The 20,317-nt window shown below is 38.1% G+C and overlaps 1 protein-coding gene across 1 annotated transcript in view; it reads right to left on the bottom strand.

The window, feature by feature from the left end:
* Positions 1–20,317, bottom strand: part of CD99L2 (CD99 molecule like 2) — a 131,033-nt gene that overhangs the window by 30,700 nt on the left and 80,016 nt on the right. Inside the window, exons 3-4 of the mRNA XM_017865525.1 lie at positions 11,888–11,962; positions 10,746–10,820 (exon numbers count right to left, since the gene is read on the bottom strand). Of these exons, the coding sequence (XP_017721014.1) occupies positions 10,746–10,820; positions 11,888–11,962 (150 nt within the window). The remainder of the gene's footprint in view (positions 1–10,745; positions 10,821–11,887; positions 11,963–20,317) is intronic.

The raw sequence follows: 20,317 nt of genomic DNA, 5'->3' as shown, positions 1-20,317 counted from the left end.
AGAGGAGGAGGGAGGGAGGGAGGGAGGGAAAGGGGAGAGGAAAGGAAAAGGGAAGGGAAAGGAGGAAGGAAGGAAGAAAGCAAACCCAGATATAAACCCTTGGTCACTAGATTCTCAATAGTATGTCAAGACCATTAGATGGGGGAAAGGACAGTCTTTTCAACTAATGGTGCTGGGAAAATTGGATATCCACATGCAAAGGAATGACTTTGGACCCTGACCTATACTATATACAAAAATTAACTCAAAATAGATAGAAGATTCTTAGACATGGTGGCATGAAAAAAAGAAATAGTTCAAAGAACTAAATATAAAAGCTAAAACTATAAAACTCTCAGGAGAAAACATTACAAAAAAGTTTCATGATACTGGATTTGATGATGATTTCCTGGATATGATACCAAAAGCAAGGCAACATCAACAACAAAAACAAAATAAATAAATTGATCTTCATCAAAATTTCAAAATGTTTGAGACAGGGTCTCACTCTGTCAACCAAGCTGGCTGGAGCACAGTGGCACAATCATGCCACTCACTGCAACCTCCACCTTCCAGACTCAAGTGATCCTCTTATCTTAGCCTCCTGAGTAGCTGGGACTACAGGCTTGCGCCACCATGCGCATCTAATTTTTGTATTTTTTGTACAGGCAGGGTTGCCCCATGTTGGCAAGGCTGGCCTCAAACTCCTGGGCTCAAGCCATCCACCTGCTTTGGCATCCCAAAGTGCTGGGATTACAGGCATGTGCCACCACGCCCAGTCTAAAATTAAAAACTTTTGTGCATTAAAGGATAACCTCAAGAGAGTAAAAAGAGTTATCTTTTTTTTACAAATATTTACAAATCTTATATCCAATAAGGGATTAATATCCACACTATATAAAGAACTTATACAAATCAACAACAACAAAAACCCTGATTTTAAGGCTAGGCAAAGTGGCTCATGCTTGTAATCCCAGAACTTTGGGAGGCTGAGGCGGGTGGATTACTTGAGTCCAGAAGTTCAAGACCAGCCTGGACAACATGGTGAAATCCTATCTCCACCAAAAAAAAAAACACACAAACACACACACACACACACACACACACACACAAATTAGACAGGTGTGGTGGCACACCTGTAGTCCCATCCCCTCAGGAGGCTGAAGTAGGAGGATTACTTGAGCCCGGAGGTGGAGGTTGCAGTAAGCTGAGATCATACCACTGCACTCCAGACTGGGTGACAAAGCAAGACCCTGTCTCAAAAAAAAAAGAAAGAAAAGAAAAAACAAAAACAAACAAACAAAAAAACGGTTTTAAAATGGGCAAAGGACTTGAATAGACATATCTTCAAATAAGATATACAAATGACCAATAAGCACATGAAAAGATGCTCAGTGTCATTAGTCATTAGGGATATCAAATAAAAACTGCAATGAGGTACCAGTTTGCACCCATTAGGATGGCTATTATTAAAAGAAAAATGAAAAATTAAAAGTATTGGTGTGGACATGAAGAAATTGCAACCCTGGTATATTGCTGGTGGGAATGTAAAATGGTGCAGCTGCTGTGGAAAACAGTTTGGCACTTCCTCAAAATGTGAAACAGAGTTCCCATATGATCCAGCAATTCCACTTCTAGGTCCATACCCAAATGAATTGAAAGCAGGACTCTAACAGATATCTGTACGCCAATGTTCCTAACAGCATTATTCACAACAGCCAAAGGGTGGAAACCACACAAATGGCCATCAACATATAAATGGATAAACAAAATATGGTATATACATATAACGCAATATTATTCAGCCTTAAAAGAAAGAAACTCTGGTACATGCTGCAACACGGAAAAACCTGGAAAACATTACATTAAGTGAAATAAACCAGACACAAAAGAACAAATCTTGTACAATTCTGCTTATAAGAGGTACCTAGAATGGGCAAATTCTTAGAGACAGAAAGAATAATAGAGGTTACCAGGGGCTAGGAGTAAGGAGAAATGAGGAGTTACTGTTGTATGGGCATAGGGATTCTAACTGGGCTGATGAAAAGCTTTTGGAAATGATCATGGTAATAGCTGCACAACATTGTGAATACTGATGATCCTCCATATCCATAGGTTCCGCATCCAGAACCATGTGTTTGACCAACCATGGATCAAAATATTCAAAGAACAAAAAACAAAAAATAATACAACTATAAAATAATATAAATTTTAAAATACAGTATAATAACCATACAGCATTATACTGTATTAGGTATTATAAGTAATCTGGAAATGGTTTAAACTATATGGGAGGATATGTGTAGGTTATATGCAAATACTATGCCATTTCATATCAGAGAATTGAGCATCAAAGGATTTTGGTATTTGCAGGGGGTCCCGGATCCAATGCCCAGGAAATACTAAAGGAGGGGCAAATGTCTACTAAGTACCACTGAATTATACAACTTAAAAATGGTTAAAACAGTAAATTTTATATGTATGCTTACCACAATAATAAAAAACTCAGCCAGGCATGGAGGCTCACACCTGTAATCCCAGTACTTTGGGAGGCCGAGGTGGGTGGATCACCTGAGTCTGGAGTTCGAGATCAGCCTGACCAACATGGAGAAACCCCGTCTCTACTAAAAATATAAAATTAGCCGGGTGTGGTGGTGCATGCCTGTAATCCCAGCTACTCGGGAGGCTGAGGCAGGAGATTCACTTGAACCTGGGAGGCGGAGGTTGTGGTGAGCCGAGATCACGCCTTTGCACTCCAGCTTGGGCAACAAAAGTGAAACTTCGTCTCAACAACAACAACAACAACAACAACAAAAAAAAAAAAAAAAAAAAAAAAAAAAAAAAAAAAAAAACCCTCAACCTAGATTAGGATAACCTACACACCTGGAATATTCCTATAACATTAATTAATTCAATTTAAAGTCTCCTAAAAAAAAAGAACCTCCAGGATTTGGATGATTTACCTGGAGAATTCCTACCAAACATTAAAAAGGAATTAACACCCAATTGTATACAATCTCTTCCAGAAAGGAGACAGAAGGAAAATTTCTTCCCCCCCATTCCTTTTGTAAGGCCAGTATTACCCTGGTAACAAACACAGAATAAAGACCTGTATTAGTCCCATTTCACACTGATATAAGAGATACTGCCTGAAGACACGGAAAATCTTATAAAGAAAAGAGGTTTAATTACTTACAGTTCCTCATGGCTAGGGAGGCCTCTCAGAAAATTTTACATTATAGTGGAAGGCAAAGGGGAGAATAGGCAATCTTCACAAGGGTGGCAGGAGAGAGAGAGGAGCAAAGCGGGAACTGCCAAATCACTTTAAAATCAATCAGCTCTCGTGAAAAACTCACTCACTATCTGAGAACAGCCCATGGGGAACCATCCCTTATCATACAATCACCCTTTCCCACCAGGTCCCTCCCTAGACACCTGGGATTACAATTCGAGATGAGATTTGGGTGGGGACACAGAGCAAACCATAATCAAGAACCCATATTAAAAAAAAAAAATATAATATATATATATATATTATATAACAACAAGCACACACTAATGTCTTCTCACCAATTTTACATGCCAAATAGTCAACAAAATATTGGCAAACATAATAGAATGCATAAAGGAGAATAAACAGTAGAAAAAATGGAATTTATTCCAGTTCAGGCCAAGCTGGATTTTAATAGTTTGAAAATCCAATCAATGTAATCACCCCTGTCAACAGGCCAAAGAAGACAAATCATATCAATGGACCAATGAAAAAAATCTAACACCCATTTAATGGAAAAAAAATACTTTCAGCAAATTAGAAATAAAGGGGAACTATCTCAAACTTCATAAAGAACCATCTAGAAACACTATAGCTATCATCAGACTTAATGGTGAAAGACTAAACGCCTCTTTCTCTAAGGTCTGAAACAGAACAAAGGACATCACTCTTACCAACTCTTATTTTAACATGGTAAACTGAAAATGTCTAGCCATATGCAAACATGAAAAAAAATATATTACAGATTGGAAAGGAAGAACTATAATATGTTTCTATTTTGCAGATGACCATGATCGGGTTACAATAGAAAATTCCCAAGAAAATCTACAAAAAAATTCCTATAACTAATAAGTGAGTTCAGAAGGTCTCAGGATACAAGATCAATAATATCGATCAAATTAATAATAGCATGGAAACATATTAAACCCAAAATAAAAAGACACTGCCTTCACAAATGGCCTCCAAAGAAAATATTTAGGATGGGACAGTGGCTCACGCCCAATAATGCCAAGCACTTTAAGAGGACAAAGTGGCCCAGATCACCTGAGCCTCAGGAGTTTGAAACCTGGACCAACCATGGTGGGAACCCATCTTACTAAAAATACAAAAATTAGCCAGTGGTGGTGGAATGTGCCTGAGTCCCCAGCCTACCTTGGGAGGCCTGAGGTAGGAGAATCTTGCCTTGAGCTGGGGAGGTGGAAGGCTTGGCAATGAGATGAGATCATGCCACTGCACTCCAGCCTGGGCAGCCAGAGCAAGACTCAGTCTCAAAAAAAGAAAGACCAAAGACAATTTTTTTTGAGATGGAGTCTGACTCTGTCCCGCAGGCTGGAGTGCAGTGGCACGATCTTGGCTAACTGGCAAGCCTCCTGCCTCCCAGATTCCCACGGCCATTCTCCTGCCTCAGCCTCCAAAGTAGCTTGGACTACAGGCCGCCCACCACCACGCCCCCTGGCTAATTTTTTATATTTTTAGTAGAGATGGGCCCTTTCCCGGTGTCAGCCAGGATGGTCCAATCTCCTGACCTCATGATCTGCCACCTCAGCCTCCAAAGTGCTGGGATTACCAGGCATGAGCCCACCCACAACCTGGCCCTTTTTTTTTTTTTTCTGAGGACAGAGACTCACTTTGTCGCCCAGGCTGGAGTGCAATAGCGTGATCTCGGCTCACTGCAAACTCCACCTTCTGAGTTCAAGCGATTCTCCTGCCTCAGCCTCCTGAGTAGGTGGGATTACAGGTGCGTGCCACCACGCCCCACTAATTTTTAAATTTTTATTAGAGACTGGGTTTCACCATGTTGGTCAGGCTGGTCTTGAACTCCTGACCTCGTGATCTGCCCGCCTCGGCCTCCCAAAGTGCTGGGATTACAGGCGTAAGCCACCACGCCCGGCTAGAAAAGAAAATATTTAAACGTACAGAAAATTACAGTGTTCTCAAGAAAAGACATCAAAGAAGACATAAATCAGTTGAGAGACATACTGTATTCATGGATTAGAATACTCCACAAAGTAAAAATGTCAACTGTCCCAAAATGGATCTATGTTTAATACACATCCTATCATAATCCCAGTAAGATTTTTTTCTAGACTAGGCAAAGACAAACTTAATCTAAAATTATATGGAAAGGCACAGGCCCTAGAAGAGCCTTAAAAGAACTTGACAAAGCAGAATAAAGTGGAACAAATCACTCTAACCAATATTAAAGCTGAATTTATAGTTATAGTAATCAGAACAGTGGCTGAGGGACAGACACACAGATCAATTGAACAGAATGAAGAGCACAAAAAGACCCCAAATACACTCAAGTGATTCTTGATAAAGGCACAAAAGCAATTTGATAAAGCATAGCCTTTTGAACAAATGGTGCTGGAGTAACTGGGCATCAATAGGTAAAAACAATGAATCTCAATCTAATCCGCACACCTTATTAAAAATGAGCTCAAAATGGATGATCGTCTTTACTTAAATATAAAGTTATGAAACTTCAAAAGAAAACATAAAAAGATCTTTGGGACTGAGAGTTTGGTAAAGAGTTCACACAATTGACAACAAAGCCATGTTCCATAAAAGAAAATTGATACATCTGCCTTGTGAAAATTAAAACATTTCCTCTGCAAAAGACCCGGTTAAGAAGATGAAAATATTACATTTTCAACAATGGACAGGTCATCCAGACAGGAAAATCAATAAGGAAACAGTGGGCCAGGACAACACTCTAGACCAAATGGACCTAACAGACATACACAAAACATTCTATCCAACAGCAGCAGAATACACATTCTTTTCAAGCACACATGGAACATTCTCCAGGACAGGTCACATGTTAGGTCACAGAAAAGGTCTTGATAAATTTAACAAGGCTGAAATCAAATCAAGTGTCTTTTCCACCCATGATGGTACAAAACTAGAAGTTAACAGAGAATTGGAAAATTCACAAATGTGTAGAAATTAAACAACATTCTCCTGAACAACCAATGGGTCAAAGAAGAAATCAAAAGGGAAATCAAAAAAATTCTTGACACAAATAAAAATGAAACACAACATACCAAAACGTATGAGATGCAGCAAAAGCAGTCCTGAGAGAGAACTTTATAGCAATAAATGCCAACCTCAACAAAAAACAAAGATCTCGCCAGGCACGGTGGCCCATGCCTGTAATCCCAGCACTTTGGGAGATCATGGTGGGCAGATAATAAGGTCAGGAGTTTGAGAACAGCCTGACCAAGAGACCAGCCTGGCCAACATAGTGAAACCCCATCTCTAGTAGAAACAAATGAAATACGTAACAGAAGAACAATAAAGTCTATAAAAACCAAATATGGTTTTGAAAAGATCAACAAAATTGACAAACCTTTAGCAAGACTGACAAAGAAAAGGACAGAAGACTCATTACTGAAATCAGAAATGAAAGAGAGGATATCACTAATGACCTAATAGAAATAAAAAGGATTTTAAGGGAATATCATTGACAGAAGTATGCCAATAAATTGGACAGCCCAGATGAAATGGACAAACTCCTAGAAAGATACAAACTACTGAAGTTGACCCAAGAAGAAAGAGAAAATCTGGCCAGGTGTGGTGGCTCATGCCTGTAATCCCAGCACTTTGGGAGGCCGAGGCAGGAGCATCACCTGAGCCCACAAGTGCAATACCAGCTTAGGCAGCATGGTGAGACCCTGTCTCTATTAAATTAAATAAAACAAAATAAAATAAAACTGAAACTCACCAATAAAACACAATAACCCAATTTAAAATGGACAAAGGATTTGAATAGACATTTTTCCAAAAAACATAAGCTATATTCAATAAAGCACATGAAAAGATGCTTGATTTCATTAGCATTAGGGAAATGCACATCAAAACCACAGTAAGACAATAAGACACCACTTCACGCCCACGAAGGTGACTGTAATAGAAGAGACTTGAGATTCTACTTTCAGGGGTCATTTCCACAGTTTGTTACTAGAGAAGATTCTCGGAAGGTATAAAGCATCAAAAAAATAAATAAATAAGAATTTTAAAAAGGAAATAGAAAATCTGAATAGATCTATAATAGATAGAACTAATAATACAAAAAACTTCCCCAAAAGAAAAGCCCAGTCATATGCCTTCACTAATAAATTCTATAAAATATTTAAATAATTAACAGCAATTCTTCAGTAACCCTTCCAGAAAATAAGAGGAGACAACACTACCTAAATAAGCCAATGAAATCAGTAGTGTACTGATATCAAAACCAGACAAAGACATCACAAGAAAACTACAAACCTATTTCTGTTAGTAATATAGATGCAAAATCCTCAACAAAATATAAGGATACCAAGTGCAACAAAACAGTTATATTCCAAACGATTTTTTTAAGGCTCAAAAGCAATTCAACGGGCAGATAGTCTTTTTAACAAATGGTCCTAGAACAATTAGACATTCACGGGCAAGCAAGAGAAGTTTCAGGAAAAAAAACACAGGAGAAAATCTATAAAACCTAGGTATAGACAAACATCTTGTTCTTAGATTTGGCATCAAAAGCACGATCCAGGTTGAGTGCAGTGGTTCATGCCTGTAATCCTAGCACTTTGGGGGCTAAGGTGGGTAGATGGCTTGAGCCCAGAGTTCAAGACCAGCCTGGGCAGCATAGTGAGACCTTATCTCTGCAAAAAATACAAAAATTAGCCAAGTGTGGTAGTGCACAACTATAGTCCCAGCTACTTGGGAAGCTGAGGTGGGAGGATCACTTGAGCCCGTAAGGTCAAGGCTGCAGTGAACCATGATCATGCCACTGCACTGCAGCCTGGGAAACAGAGTGAGACCCTGTCTTGGGCAAAAAAAAAAAAAAAGTACGATCGATAAAAGGAAAAATTGACAAACTGGACATTTAAATATCTAAAACTTCTGCAAAAGACTCTGTTAAGAGGATGAAAAGACAAGCTACAGAATGGAAGAAAGTATTTGCAAACCATATATCTGACTAAGGACAAATGTCTACAATATTTAAGAACTCTCAAACTCAGTAGTAAGAAAAACAAAAAATCTAATTAGAAAATGGACCAAAGACATGAACAGACATTCCACTGAATAGGATATATGGATGGCAAACGAATACATGAAAAGGTGTTCAGTATCATTACCCAGAGAAATGCAAACTAAACCACAATAAGATATTACCACACACTTATAAAATGACTAAAACGGAAATAGTGATAGCCCAAATACTGGTGAAGATACAGAGAAAACGGCACTGACACAATGCTTTAGGGATTGCAAAATACTACAACCTTCATGGAAAACTGATCATTTCTTATAAAACTAAACATGTAACAACCATGTGATCCAGTCATTGCACTCTTAGGCATTTATTCATAAAGAAAAAGAAATTTATGTTCACACAAAAATACTATACATGAGAGTTTACAGCAGCCTTGTTCAAAAAAGCCAAAACTGGCTTCAATACATCAAGTAAACAAACTGTGGTACATCCATCCCATGGAATACTCCTTGGCAATAAGAATGAATGAGCAACTGATACACCCAACAATATGAATGGATGCCAACCGAATTATACATGGAAAAGGCCAATTCCAAAGGGTTGCCTACTTTATAATTATATTTACATAACATTTTGAAATACAACTTTTCTTTTGCCTCCCCAAAACTGAATGTCATGAAATGACAACATTTTACAAATGGAAAATAGATCAATGGTTGCCAGAGATTAGGAAAGGGATGGGGAAGGGGAAATAAAATTGTAGGAAGGTGGGTGTGGTTATAAAATGTAATCACGGCATACTTATGGTGATGGAACTGTTTGTATCTGACTGTGATGATAGACACACAAACCTACACACGTGATAAAAGTGCAGAGAAGAAACAAACACATGTGAGTGTAAACAAAACTAGGAAATTTGAATAAATGCATAGATTATATCTGTCAATATATGGCTATGACAGTAGAGTACAATTTTCAAGATGCTGCTATTAGGGGAAACTGGGTGAAGGGTACAAGGGGTCCTTCTCTATTATTTCTTACAACTACACATGAATCTATGATTATCTAAATATGAAAGTTTAATTTTTAAAAAGTAGGTAAAGAGAAAGTTGAGAATCAAGGGTCGTTTTGTCAAAAAAGTTTTGACACTTAAATGACTGAACTTCAGCAGTGCAAGGAAACCTAGAAAATAATTGAACACTGTTTTAGCTATTAAGTTTATGATAGTATGTTCAGCAACACTGGAAAACTAACATGAGGAAGTTGAAAATTTTTTAATTATATTAGAGCATGACCTTTTAATATTCTCTAACAAAACAGGAAGTACATTTCAAGCATTTATGTGGCACACGTAAATACAAAAGTTGACATGAAAAAAACAACTTATGTGATTATTTCCATTCTGAGCAGTATGAGCCATTCCTCTCAAAGATTTTTTTCCTTGAAAAAGTGATTTGAAGAGTACTTAATCAATATTTAAAGTTTTTTAAAAACCAACTATGGTTTTGTCAACTTGAATATCTGTTAGATGTTTTCTTGAAAATGAACGAGCCTGTCAATTTAAAGAAAGCCACTCATGGTACTAGTTGCCAATGATTAAGATTTCAAGGAAATGTTAGAACTTCAAAAACATCTTTCTCTACCACTGTGAGTTTAACAGTTTCCCCAATACATTTTTTTTGAAATGAGATGGGTGATGATATGAACAAATATGACTTTCAGTTTTACACAATGACGCATGGCATTACTTGGAAGCTCGAAAAACCTCAGGGCACTAATATTTTCCAAATGACCAACATGCAATGTTACAAAACCATGAACGAGTAAAAGATCCATTGAAAGGACCAGAGAGTCCCACGGAACCAAGTGTGGAAAGTGCACTGATAGAGTTTCACACTCCACACTACGCTTAACCTGTGAGCAACAACCGCTTTTGTTGGGGCCAAGTTTTGGTGTTCTATCCAAGATTATCCACAAGGATCTCAAAAGTCTGTGAGAATATTCCTCCCTTTCCCCCTGAGTATGGGTGTGAGGCCAGATTTCCTTCACATACTTCAACCAAAACAACATCTCACCGTGGAATAAAGTGCCTGTGAAAATCCAGCTGCTTCCATCCAGCCAGACATGAGAGAAATCTGCAAAAATGTAACATCATGTCGCTCTCCTCAATACAAGTTTTTGTCTCGTCAAGCATAGTTATTTCTCATAAAAATGTTATTTATGTTAAATGTATGGGTTTAATGTTGTTCATTTTAGATTAATAAAGTCTTTCAGTTTTAAATTCTAAGATGATGAGTATTGGTAAACGTGACCCACATAAAACAAAATCTCTTGAGATCTCAATGATTTGGGGAGTCCTGAGACAAAAAAGGTTTGAGAACTACTGTTATAGGGTTCTCCACTGGCTTCAAGTGCCTCCAGCTCTGCCAAGCCCAGACTGACTCTGGCTCTGTGGGAAGTTGTAATTAATGAGACAGAATCCTGTAATAGTTTCAACCAGCAAGGACTTACCTCTTCCTCCTATACCCGGTTTCCTGCGGCCATTATCTTGATCATCGAAAGCATCAGCCAAGTCAAATCCACTACCTTCAGTGGGCCCCAAAACATAAAGGAAACAGCCAACTGATTAACAACTGGGTATAAGATTCCAAAATAAGCAAAATGTCCATGGGTTCAACTGATCAGTACCAACAATGGGTTAAGACAAAGAGAGTTATATTGGAATCCGATTCTGTGTACAGACATTGACAATGAAAATATCTGCAGGATAGAAAAAGTTACTACTTTCTGACTTTGCAGAATACCACCAGTTTTTCAATTAATTTATATTCATAGGTATGCTCTGCTTAGGCTAGCAGTCAGACCATTTTAACAATATACTCACTGATTGTAGGTATTCACCCAAAATTCAAAACCAAGTGCACAGAGTCCATAAACAGGACAACCAAAAGGGAGAGGTCATGTGGTCATGAAGCACCCCTTTGAATGTGGAAATGTGAAGAAATGAGGGCAAATCATAAAGCAGCAGTGACTTTCTTGGATCATCACTGTCCCTTCAGAAGAAAGGTAGCTTTCTACTGCACAGAACATATTATCATGCCCCCGACCACTGGTAACAAGTTGCTGGATGGGAGCAATGACTGGGAAGCCAGCCACACAGTCACGTTTTTCTTTACATCAGTGAAGATGTCTAAATGGTAAAATGGCCCATCTGAAGAAAGGATCAAGTGACAACAGGAAAGAGTTGTTAAGAAGAACCAGGTCCCAAAATCCTTTACTGAAAGATGGCACTGTAAAATAAATGCCATTCCAAAATGTTCCATCTGCCTAAAGAAAACGCTTGATCAGCTTCACAAAACCTAAACAATTACATTTTCCTTGATTTTAGAAAATGAAATGGCTAAAAAGGGGAAGAAGTCCAAATGCATTTTCCTCTTGAAATTTTCCCAGGCAGGACTTTTCATAAAAAACACAGAAGGCATAGTGATCAGCCAGGTATGCACTCCATTAAGTTAAACTCAGTGTTCACATGGATGCCTTGGTTGTTTCTGCACACATGGGTCTTAAAACTATAGGTAGTTCACTTGCATGCTACCCCAGAGGGAACTCCAGAGGGCCCTTCCTCACTGGCCTCCTTAAGGCAGCCACATTACCTGGAGGTTTTGCTGGAGCTCTGGTGATTCCTGGCCTATTGGTTGTGGTGGTGGTGGTGGTGTGATCCCATGGCTCTAAAAGGGAGAGGGAGGACAGCAAGGGGAGCACATTTAGTAACAAAACACAGCAGCTACTTTATGACTTGGGGAAGTCACATTGTGAGTAGAATATCCTTGTCTTGGTCCTTGAGGCCCCTCTATCTAGGAGCTCCAGAGAATCATACTGAAAAGGATGACAAAATGATATAGGTTTAAATGAGATGAGTTCAGCTCACTTTTCTTTGGAGGCTGAGGGTGGTAAGGTGGACATGGTCTCACATGTGACCTGGTGATTAGTGAACCTGGGCTTGTGCCCAGATCTGCTGGAGATGACACATGCTCCAGGGAGTTCCACAGCCTGAGCATGATCCTCAAGGGCTCCAAGCCTTGGTTCCACAACTATCAACCTGGCACTTTAAACATTAATAATCCTGCTGAGGGAGAGACTAAGGTTACATTCTTAGTGGAATATGGGAGTATTTCATAAACTGAAAGTGGTTACAACATATGCACACAATATTTTATATAAGTGTGGTTACTATTGGAAATATTAGGTCTTTAAACTCAACCATATTCCTTTAAAATTGTAGATAACTTTCACAAGAATTATACAATGTGCATGAGGTTTTTCCAATAGTTTCTTTTCATAAACATCAAGACTATGTTGTACATATTCTCACTAGTGGAAATATCAGAGAAAACAATTTAAGGAATGGGAAAGGCAAAGGTGAAACAGGTTTAGCTTTGAATACAGCAAGTACTCAATAATTATTGACTATTCAGAAAACAAACAGCAAAAATAGAAATCAGTTGAGGTCAGGTGTACTGTCATGTGCCTATAGTCCTAGCCACTTGGGAGTATCAGGGAGGAGGACTGCTTAAGCCCATAAGTTTGAGGCTCTAGTGCACTATGATTATGCCTGTGAATAGCCACTGCACTCCAGGCTGGGCAACAAAGCAAGACCTCATCTCTAAAAAACATAAGTTGAAAGTAAAAGGATGGAAGAAGATATACTATGCAAACAATAACCATAAGAGAGCTGGAGTAGCTATACTAATATCAGATAAGATTTACATTATAACAAAACTTGTTAATGGAGTCAAAGAGTGACAATTTATAATTATTTATAATGATGAAAGGATCAATCCAAGAGGAAGACATAATAATTTTAAATATATATACAGCTAACAACAGAGCCCCAAAATACATGAAGCAAAAAATTACAAAATTGAAGAGAACAGATGATTTAACAATAATAGTTGGAAATTTCAATATCTTCTTTTCAATCACAGAAGAAACAATTAGGCAGATACATATATATGACTTGAACAACTTTATAAACCAACTAGACCTAACAGACACCTATAGAACATACCACCCAACAACAAAATACACATTCTACTCAAGCGCATGTGAAACATTCTTCAAGGTAGACCATATGTAGGTTACAAAATAAATCTCAATAAACTTAAAAAGACTGAAGCCATACAAATTATGTTCTTCAGCACAACAGAATGAAAGTAGAGATCAGTTTCAGAAGGGTATTTGGAAAATTCACAATTACATGGAAATTAAAGAGCACACTCCTAAACAACAAATAGGTCAAAAAAAAAACACAAGGGACATTATGAAATACTTTGAGATCAATGAAAATGAAAACACAACATACCAAAACTTGTGTGTTACACTGAAAGCAGTGCTCAGAGGGAAATTTATAGCTGTAAACGCTTACATCAAAAAAAGAAAGATCTCAAATTGATAACCTAAACTTTCACATTAATAAACTAGAAAAAGAAGGCTTTGCAGACACTGCCACCGTCAACCCTGGTCAAGTCCACTGTGTTCTTCGACATCGTCGCTGTCTAGGGTGAGTCCTTGGGTCAGGTCTTCAAACCGTTTGCAGACAAGTTCCAAAGACAGCAGGAAACTTTCATGCTCTGAGCACTGGAGAGAAAGGATTTGGTTATAAGGGTTCTTGCTTTCCTAGCACAGGGTTTATGTGCTAGGGTGGTGACTTCACATGCCATAACAGTAATGGTGGCAAATCTAACTACCAGGAGAAACTTGATGCTTCAATCTGAAGCATACAGGTCCTGACATCTTGCCCGCAGCAAATGGTAGATCGAATACAAATGGTTCCCAGTTTTTCATCTCCACTGCCAAGACTGAGTGGTTGAATGGCAGGTATGTGGTCTTTGGCAAGGTCAAAGAGGCCATGAATGCCACAGAAGCCATGGAGCACTTTGGGTCTAGGAATGGCAAGACCAGCAAGAAGATCACCATTGCCAAATGTGGACAACTCTAATAAATTTGACCTGTTTTATCTTAACCACCAGACTATTTCTTCTGTAGCTCAAGAGAGCACCCCTCAATCCCATTTGCTCTCAATATCCTATAATCTTTGTGCACTCACTGCAGCTCTTTGGGTTCCATATTTTCCTTATTCCCTTCCACGTCTAGCTGGATTGCAGAGTTAAGTTCATTATTATAAAATAAAACCTACACAACAATTTTAAAGAATAACTAGAAAAAGAAGAGCAAACTAAACCTAAAGCAGGCAGAGGAAGAAAACACCAAAGATTATAGCAGAAATAAAATGAAAGAGAGAAGAGAAAAATAAAGAACAAAAGAGGAAAGAACTCTTAAGATCAACAAAATTGATAAACTGTAGCAGACCTACCAAGATAAAGAGAGAAGACCCAAATTGCTAATTTCAGGAATGAGAGGACATTATTACCAACCTTAGAGAAAAAAAAAAATTATAAAGGAGTATCTTTAACAATTATAATCCAAATAAATTCAATAACCTAGATGAAACAGATAACTTCCTATTAAAACACAACTAGCTAAACTGACCCAAGAAGAAATAGAAAATCTGACTAGACTTATAGCAAGAGATTGAGTCAGTAACCAAAAACTTCCCACAAATAAAATTCTGGAACCAGAAGTCTTAATTGCTGAATTCTACCAAACATTTAAAAAGGAATCAACACCAATTAACCTCAAACTCTTCAAATAAGTAAATAAACAAACAAACCAAGAGAAGGGAACACTTCCTAACTCATTCTATGAGGCCAGTAGTATGTTAATACCAAAGTCAGACAAATACACACAAAAACTACAGAATATAGTTATGAACGTAGAGGTAAAAATCCTCTTACGAATGTAGAGGCAAAAATCCTCAATAAAATACTAGCAAACCAAAACTAGCACCATATTAGGACTGACCATGACCAAGAAGGGTTTATCTCAGGAATGTAAAGGTAGTTCAACATAGTAAAATCAATCAATGTACTATCCCATATTAATAGAATGGAAGGAGAAAAAAAAAACCAGGATTACCTCCATAGATGCAGAAAAGGCATTTAACAAAAGTCAACCACTATTTCATGATAAAAACACTCAATAAATTAGGAATAGAAGAGAATTTCCCATTTTGCTCTGCTTACTCCATCGAGTCTACTCTCTATGTGCTTTTTAATGATAATTAAGCTATTGGATTTTAAAAGCATTTAGATGGTTTATTTATGGGCCTCTCTGTTAACTTCCTACGGGAATAAAAGGAAATTTTCTCAACCTCATAAAGGGCAATCTGTCGAAAAATCTGCAACTGACAGCCATACTTCAAAGGTGATAAGACTGAAAGCTTTCTTCCTAGAATCAGGACACTAACGCACTCCTATTCCAACACTGTAATGGAAGTTCTAACTACAGCAATTAAGATTAGAAAAAAAGAAACTCTCTGAGATTTAGAAAGGAAGAAGTCCAGACTACCTCTATTCCACAGATGCCATGAGTTCTATATACGAAAACCCTAAGAATGCCACACCAATTATTTTTAAAAAACTATTAAAGTAATGAGTTCAGCAAAGTTGTAAGATATAAGATCAATAATCGAAATCAGCTGTATTTCTATACACTAGCATGATCAATACAAAGAGCAAAAGAAGAAAACAATTTCATTTATAATAGCAATAAAAGAATAAAACTGTTAGAAAATAAATTTAACCAAGGAAGTATAATGTACACTAAAAGTTACAATACCCTGTTAAAAAATTAAAGACCTAAATTAATGGAATGAAATCCTACATCCATAGATTACAAGACTCAATACTGTTAAAGTGGCAATATTTTCCAAATTAATCTGCAGATCCTGTGCAATCTCCATCAAAATACCAATTGCCTTTTGTGCAGAAATGGACAAGCTAATCCTAATATCCATATGGAATTGCGTGGGACCCTAAATAGCCAAATCAATCTTTAAAAAAAGAGCAAAACAGAAGGAGTCACACCTCTCAATTTCAAAACTTACTACAAAGCTACAGTAACCAAAATACTGTGGAACTAGCTTAAGAATACACATATAGATCATTGTTACAGGATTGAGAGTCTAGAAGTAAACCCTCATATTTATGGTCAATTGATTTTCAACAGGATGCCAACACCATTCAATGGAGAAAGGACAGTCTTTTCAACAAATGGTGCTCAGACAGCTGGATAACCCATAGGCGAATGAAACTGGACCCATACTGCTCACCATATACAAAAATTAACTCAAATGGACCAAACATCTAAATACAAGAACTAAAACCACTCTTAGAAGAAAACATATGGGTAAATCTTCATGACCTTTGATTTGGCAATGGATACCTAGCAATGACATGCAAAGCATGGGCAACAAAAGAAAAAACAGATAAATTACACATTAACCAAAATTTAAAATTTTTGTGCATCTAAGAACGTTATCAAGAAAGTGAAAAGACAACCTACAAAATAGGAGAAAATTTGCAAATCATATGTATGATAAATGTACAAAGAGATCATTAGTCATTAGTCTTTAGGGAAATGCAAATGAAAACCACAATGAGGTCCCACCTCACACCCACCAGGATGGCTTTCATTAAAAAAAAAAAAAAACAAGTTGGCAAGGATGCAGATACATTGGGACCCTCATACATTACTGATGGGAATGTAAAATGCTTCAGCCACCGTGGAAAACAATTTGGCAGTTCCTCAAAAAGTTAAACAGAATGACCACAGTAACCAGAAATTCTACTCCTAGGTATATATCAAAAAGAATTTAAAACAGGTATCCAAACAAGTACATGTATATAGCATGTTCACAGTAACATTATTCACAAGCCAAGAGGTGGAAACAACCAAATGTCCATCAACTGATGAGTGGATAAACAAAATTGTGGTATGTCTACACAATGGAGTATTACTTAGCCATAAAAAGGAATGAAGTACTGATACATGCTACAACATGGAAGTGCCTCCAACACATTACGCTACACAAAAGAAGCCAGGCACAAAAGGCTACATGCTGTCCAGTTCCATTTATATAAAATATCCAGGATGAATTCACAGATACAGAAAGTAGGTTGGTGGTTATTTGGGGTTGGGAGGATAAAAGAATAGAGAGAAACTGCTCGATAGGTAAGGGAAAAGATACAAAGTGGCAGATATATAAGATGAACAAGTCTAGGGATCTAATGTAAAACATGTAGACTATAGCTAATAACATTGTATTGTATTTGGAATTTTTGCTAAATGAAATATTGCTGTTCTTGTCAAACAGTAAAATGGGTAATTATGTGAAATGATGGATATATTAACTTGCTTCACTAGGGTAACTATTTATCAAGTTGTATATGCATCTCACAATATCATGTTATATACCTCAAATATACACAATAAATTTTAAAATAAAAGGTTAATTTTACATTGTATGATTTTACCTCAATAAATTATTTTTTAAAAGAAGGATGTCTGATATGGTTTGGCTGTGTTCTCACCCAGATCTTATCTTGAATTGTAGTTCTCATAATCCCCACATGTCATGGGAGGGACCCAGTGGGAGGTAATTAAATCATGGGGGCGGTTACCCTCATGCTGTTCTTGTGATAGTGAGTTCTCACAAGATTGGATGGTTTTATAAGGAGCTTTTCTCCCCCTTCACTCTGCACTTCTCCTTGCTGCTTCCATATGAAGGACATGTTTGTTTCTCCTTCCACCATGACTAAGTTTCCTGAGGCCTCCCCAGCCATGCTGAACTATGAGTCAATTAACTCTTTCCTTTATAAATTACCCAGTCTCAGGTATGTCTTTATTAGCAGCATGAGAACGGACTAATACAATGTCTTAGTCTTTTTTCTGTTGCTTATAACGGAATACCTGAAACTGGGTTGGTTGATTGGTTGGTTGGTTGGTTATTTATTTATTTATTTATTTATTTATTTATTTTTGAGGTGGAATCTCACTCTGTCGCTCAGGCTGGTGTGCAGTGGCGCAATCTTGGCTCACTGCAACCTCCCCCTCCCAGGTTCAAGTGATTCTCCTGCCTCAGCCTCCCAAGTAGCTGGGATTACAGACATGTGCCACCATGCCCAGCTAATTTTTGTATTTTTAGTAGAGACGGGGTTTCACCATGTTGGCCAGGCTGGTCTCAAACTCCTGATCCCAAGTCATCCACCTGCCTCACCCTCCCAAAGTGCTGGAATTACAGGCGTGAGCCACTGCGCCCAGCTGAAACTGGGTAATTTATAAAAAAGAGGAATTTATTTCTTACAGTCATAGAGGCTGAGAAGTCCAAGGTTGAGGTGCTGTATTTTGTGAGTGAGGGCCTTCTTGCAGGTGGGGACTCTCTGCAGAGTCTCCAGGTGGCACCGGATATCACATGCCAAGTGGGGCTGGTTGCTAGCTCAGGTCTCTCTTTCCCTTCTTATAAAGCCACCAGTCCCACTCCCATGATAACCTACTAATCCATTCACCTATTAATCCATGAATGGGTTAATTCATTCATGAGGACAGAACCCTCATGACCCAATCACCTCTTACTCAGGAGGCGGACGTGGGAGGATCACTTGAACCTAGGAGTTCAAGTCTAGCCTAGGCAACATAGCGAGACCCTCTCATTTTTAGAAAAAAGGAGGAGGAGGAGAGGAAGGAGAGGAAGGAGAGGAAGGAGGAGAAGAAAGAAGAAGAAAGAAGAAAGAAGGAGAAGGAAGAAGAAGAAAGAAGGAGGAGGAAGAGGAGGAGGAGAGGAAGAGGAAGAGGAAGAGGAAGAAGAAGAAGAAGAAGAAGAAGAAGAAGAAGAAGAAGAAGAAGAAGAAGAAGAAGAAGAAGAGGAGGAGGAGGAAGACCACCTTGCCTGTCAATACTGTTACATTGGGAATTAAATGTCAACATGAATTTTGGAGGGGAAAACTTTCAAACCATAGCAAGGGGGTTGTTGCAGTTCTGTTTTAGTAAAAACTATATTCGGAAGTTGAGAATACGGGAAGTCTTTCCCTTAAAATGATAATGTTTGCACACTACTCCTTAGGAAGATTTTGGGTACCCTAACTCACACCTCACTGTGAAGACCACACACCCCAGTGGATGGATATGTATGGTAACAGAACCACATGTGATAATCTGTAGTCATTATGTGTGTGTATGTACGCATATATTTAATCTATCTCATCATCAGTTTAGAGATAATTTTGTCTCTAATTTCCATTTGACTTTGTACCAGTAAAATGCAAGAGTACAACTTGTCCAAATGAGTTTATTTATATATAATTATATTATGATATAGAAAGGTGGCCGGGCGCGGTGGCTCAAGCCTGTAATCCCAGCACTCTGGGAGGCCGAGACGGGTGAATCACGAGGTCAGGAGATCGAGACCATCCTGGCTAACACGGTGAAACCCTGTCTCTACTAAAAAATACAAAAAACTAGCCGGGCGAGGTGGCGGGCACCTGTAGTCCCAGCTACTCAGGAGGCTGAGGCAGGAGAATGGCGTGAACCCGGGAGGCAGAGCTTGCAGTGAGCTGAGATCCGGCCACTGCACTCCAGCCTGGGTGACAGAGCGAGACTCTGTCTCAAAAATAATAATAACAATAATAATAATAATTATATTATGATATAGATAAGTACAAAAGAGGAATTACTGAAACCATTACTTGAGCAAGTTCCAGAAAAGCAATTGCCACTTATGTAAATATTAGTTTAAAATTTGCATGACTCAAACAACTCTTGTGTAAAAGTATTTGTTTATCTGTCTTAAAGAAAATTAACTGACCATAAATATAAAGGTCTATTTTCAGATTCTCAATTCTGTCCCATTGACCTATGTGATGCCAGTACCACACAGTCTTAATTACAGTACCAAATAGTTCCACACAGTCTTGATTACTTGTGCAGTTCTGCCCTGCAATGCCCAGTTTCTGGAAAAGTCTCATTTCTCTGAAGATCTGCAGGTGCCATTCAAGAGAGAGCAGTGCCTACATGCATGTGAAATCAGTTGTTTTGCCACAGCCTGAGCCTGCATTGATGTAGAACAAAAGCTTCAATTTATGCACATTTTTAGAAACTATTAACTACAGATTTTCGTGTTGTAAGTC

This window comes from Rhinopithecus bieti, unplaced genomic scaffold (genome assembly GCF_001698545.2).
Source record: "Rhinopithecus bieti isolate Rb0 unplaced genomic scaffold, ASM169854v2 scaffold_80089, whole genome shotgun sequence".
NCBI classification, from domain to species: Eukaryota; Metazoa; Chordata; class Mammalia; order Primates; family Cercopithecidae; genus Rhinopithecus; species Rhinopithecus bieti.
Note: the sequence above shows the minus strand (reverse complement) of the source record. Positions and strands in the feature narration are given on the sequence as shown.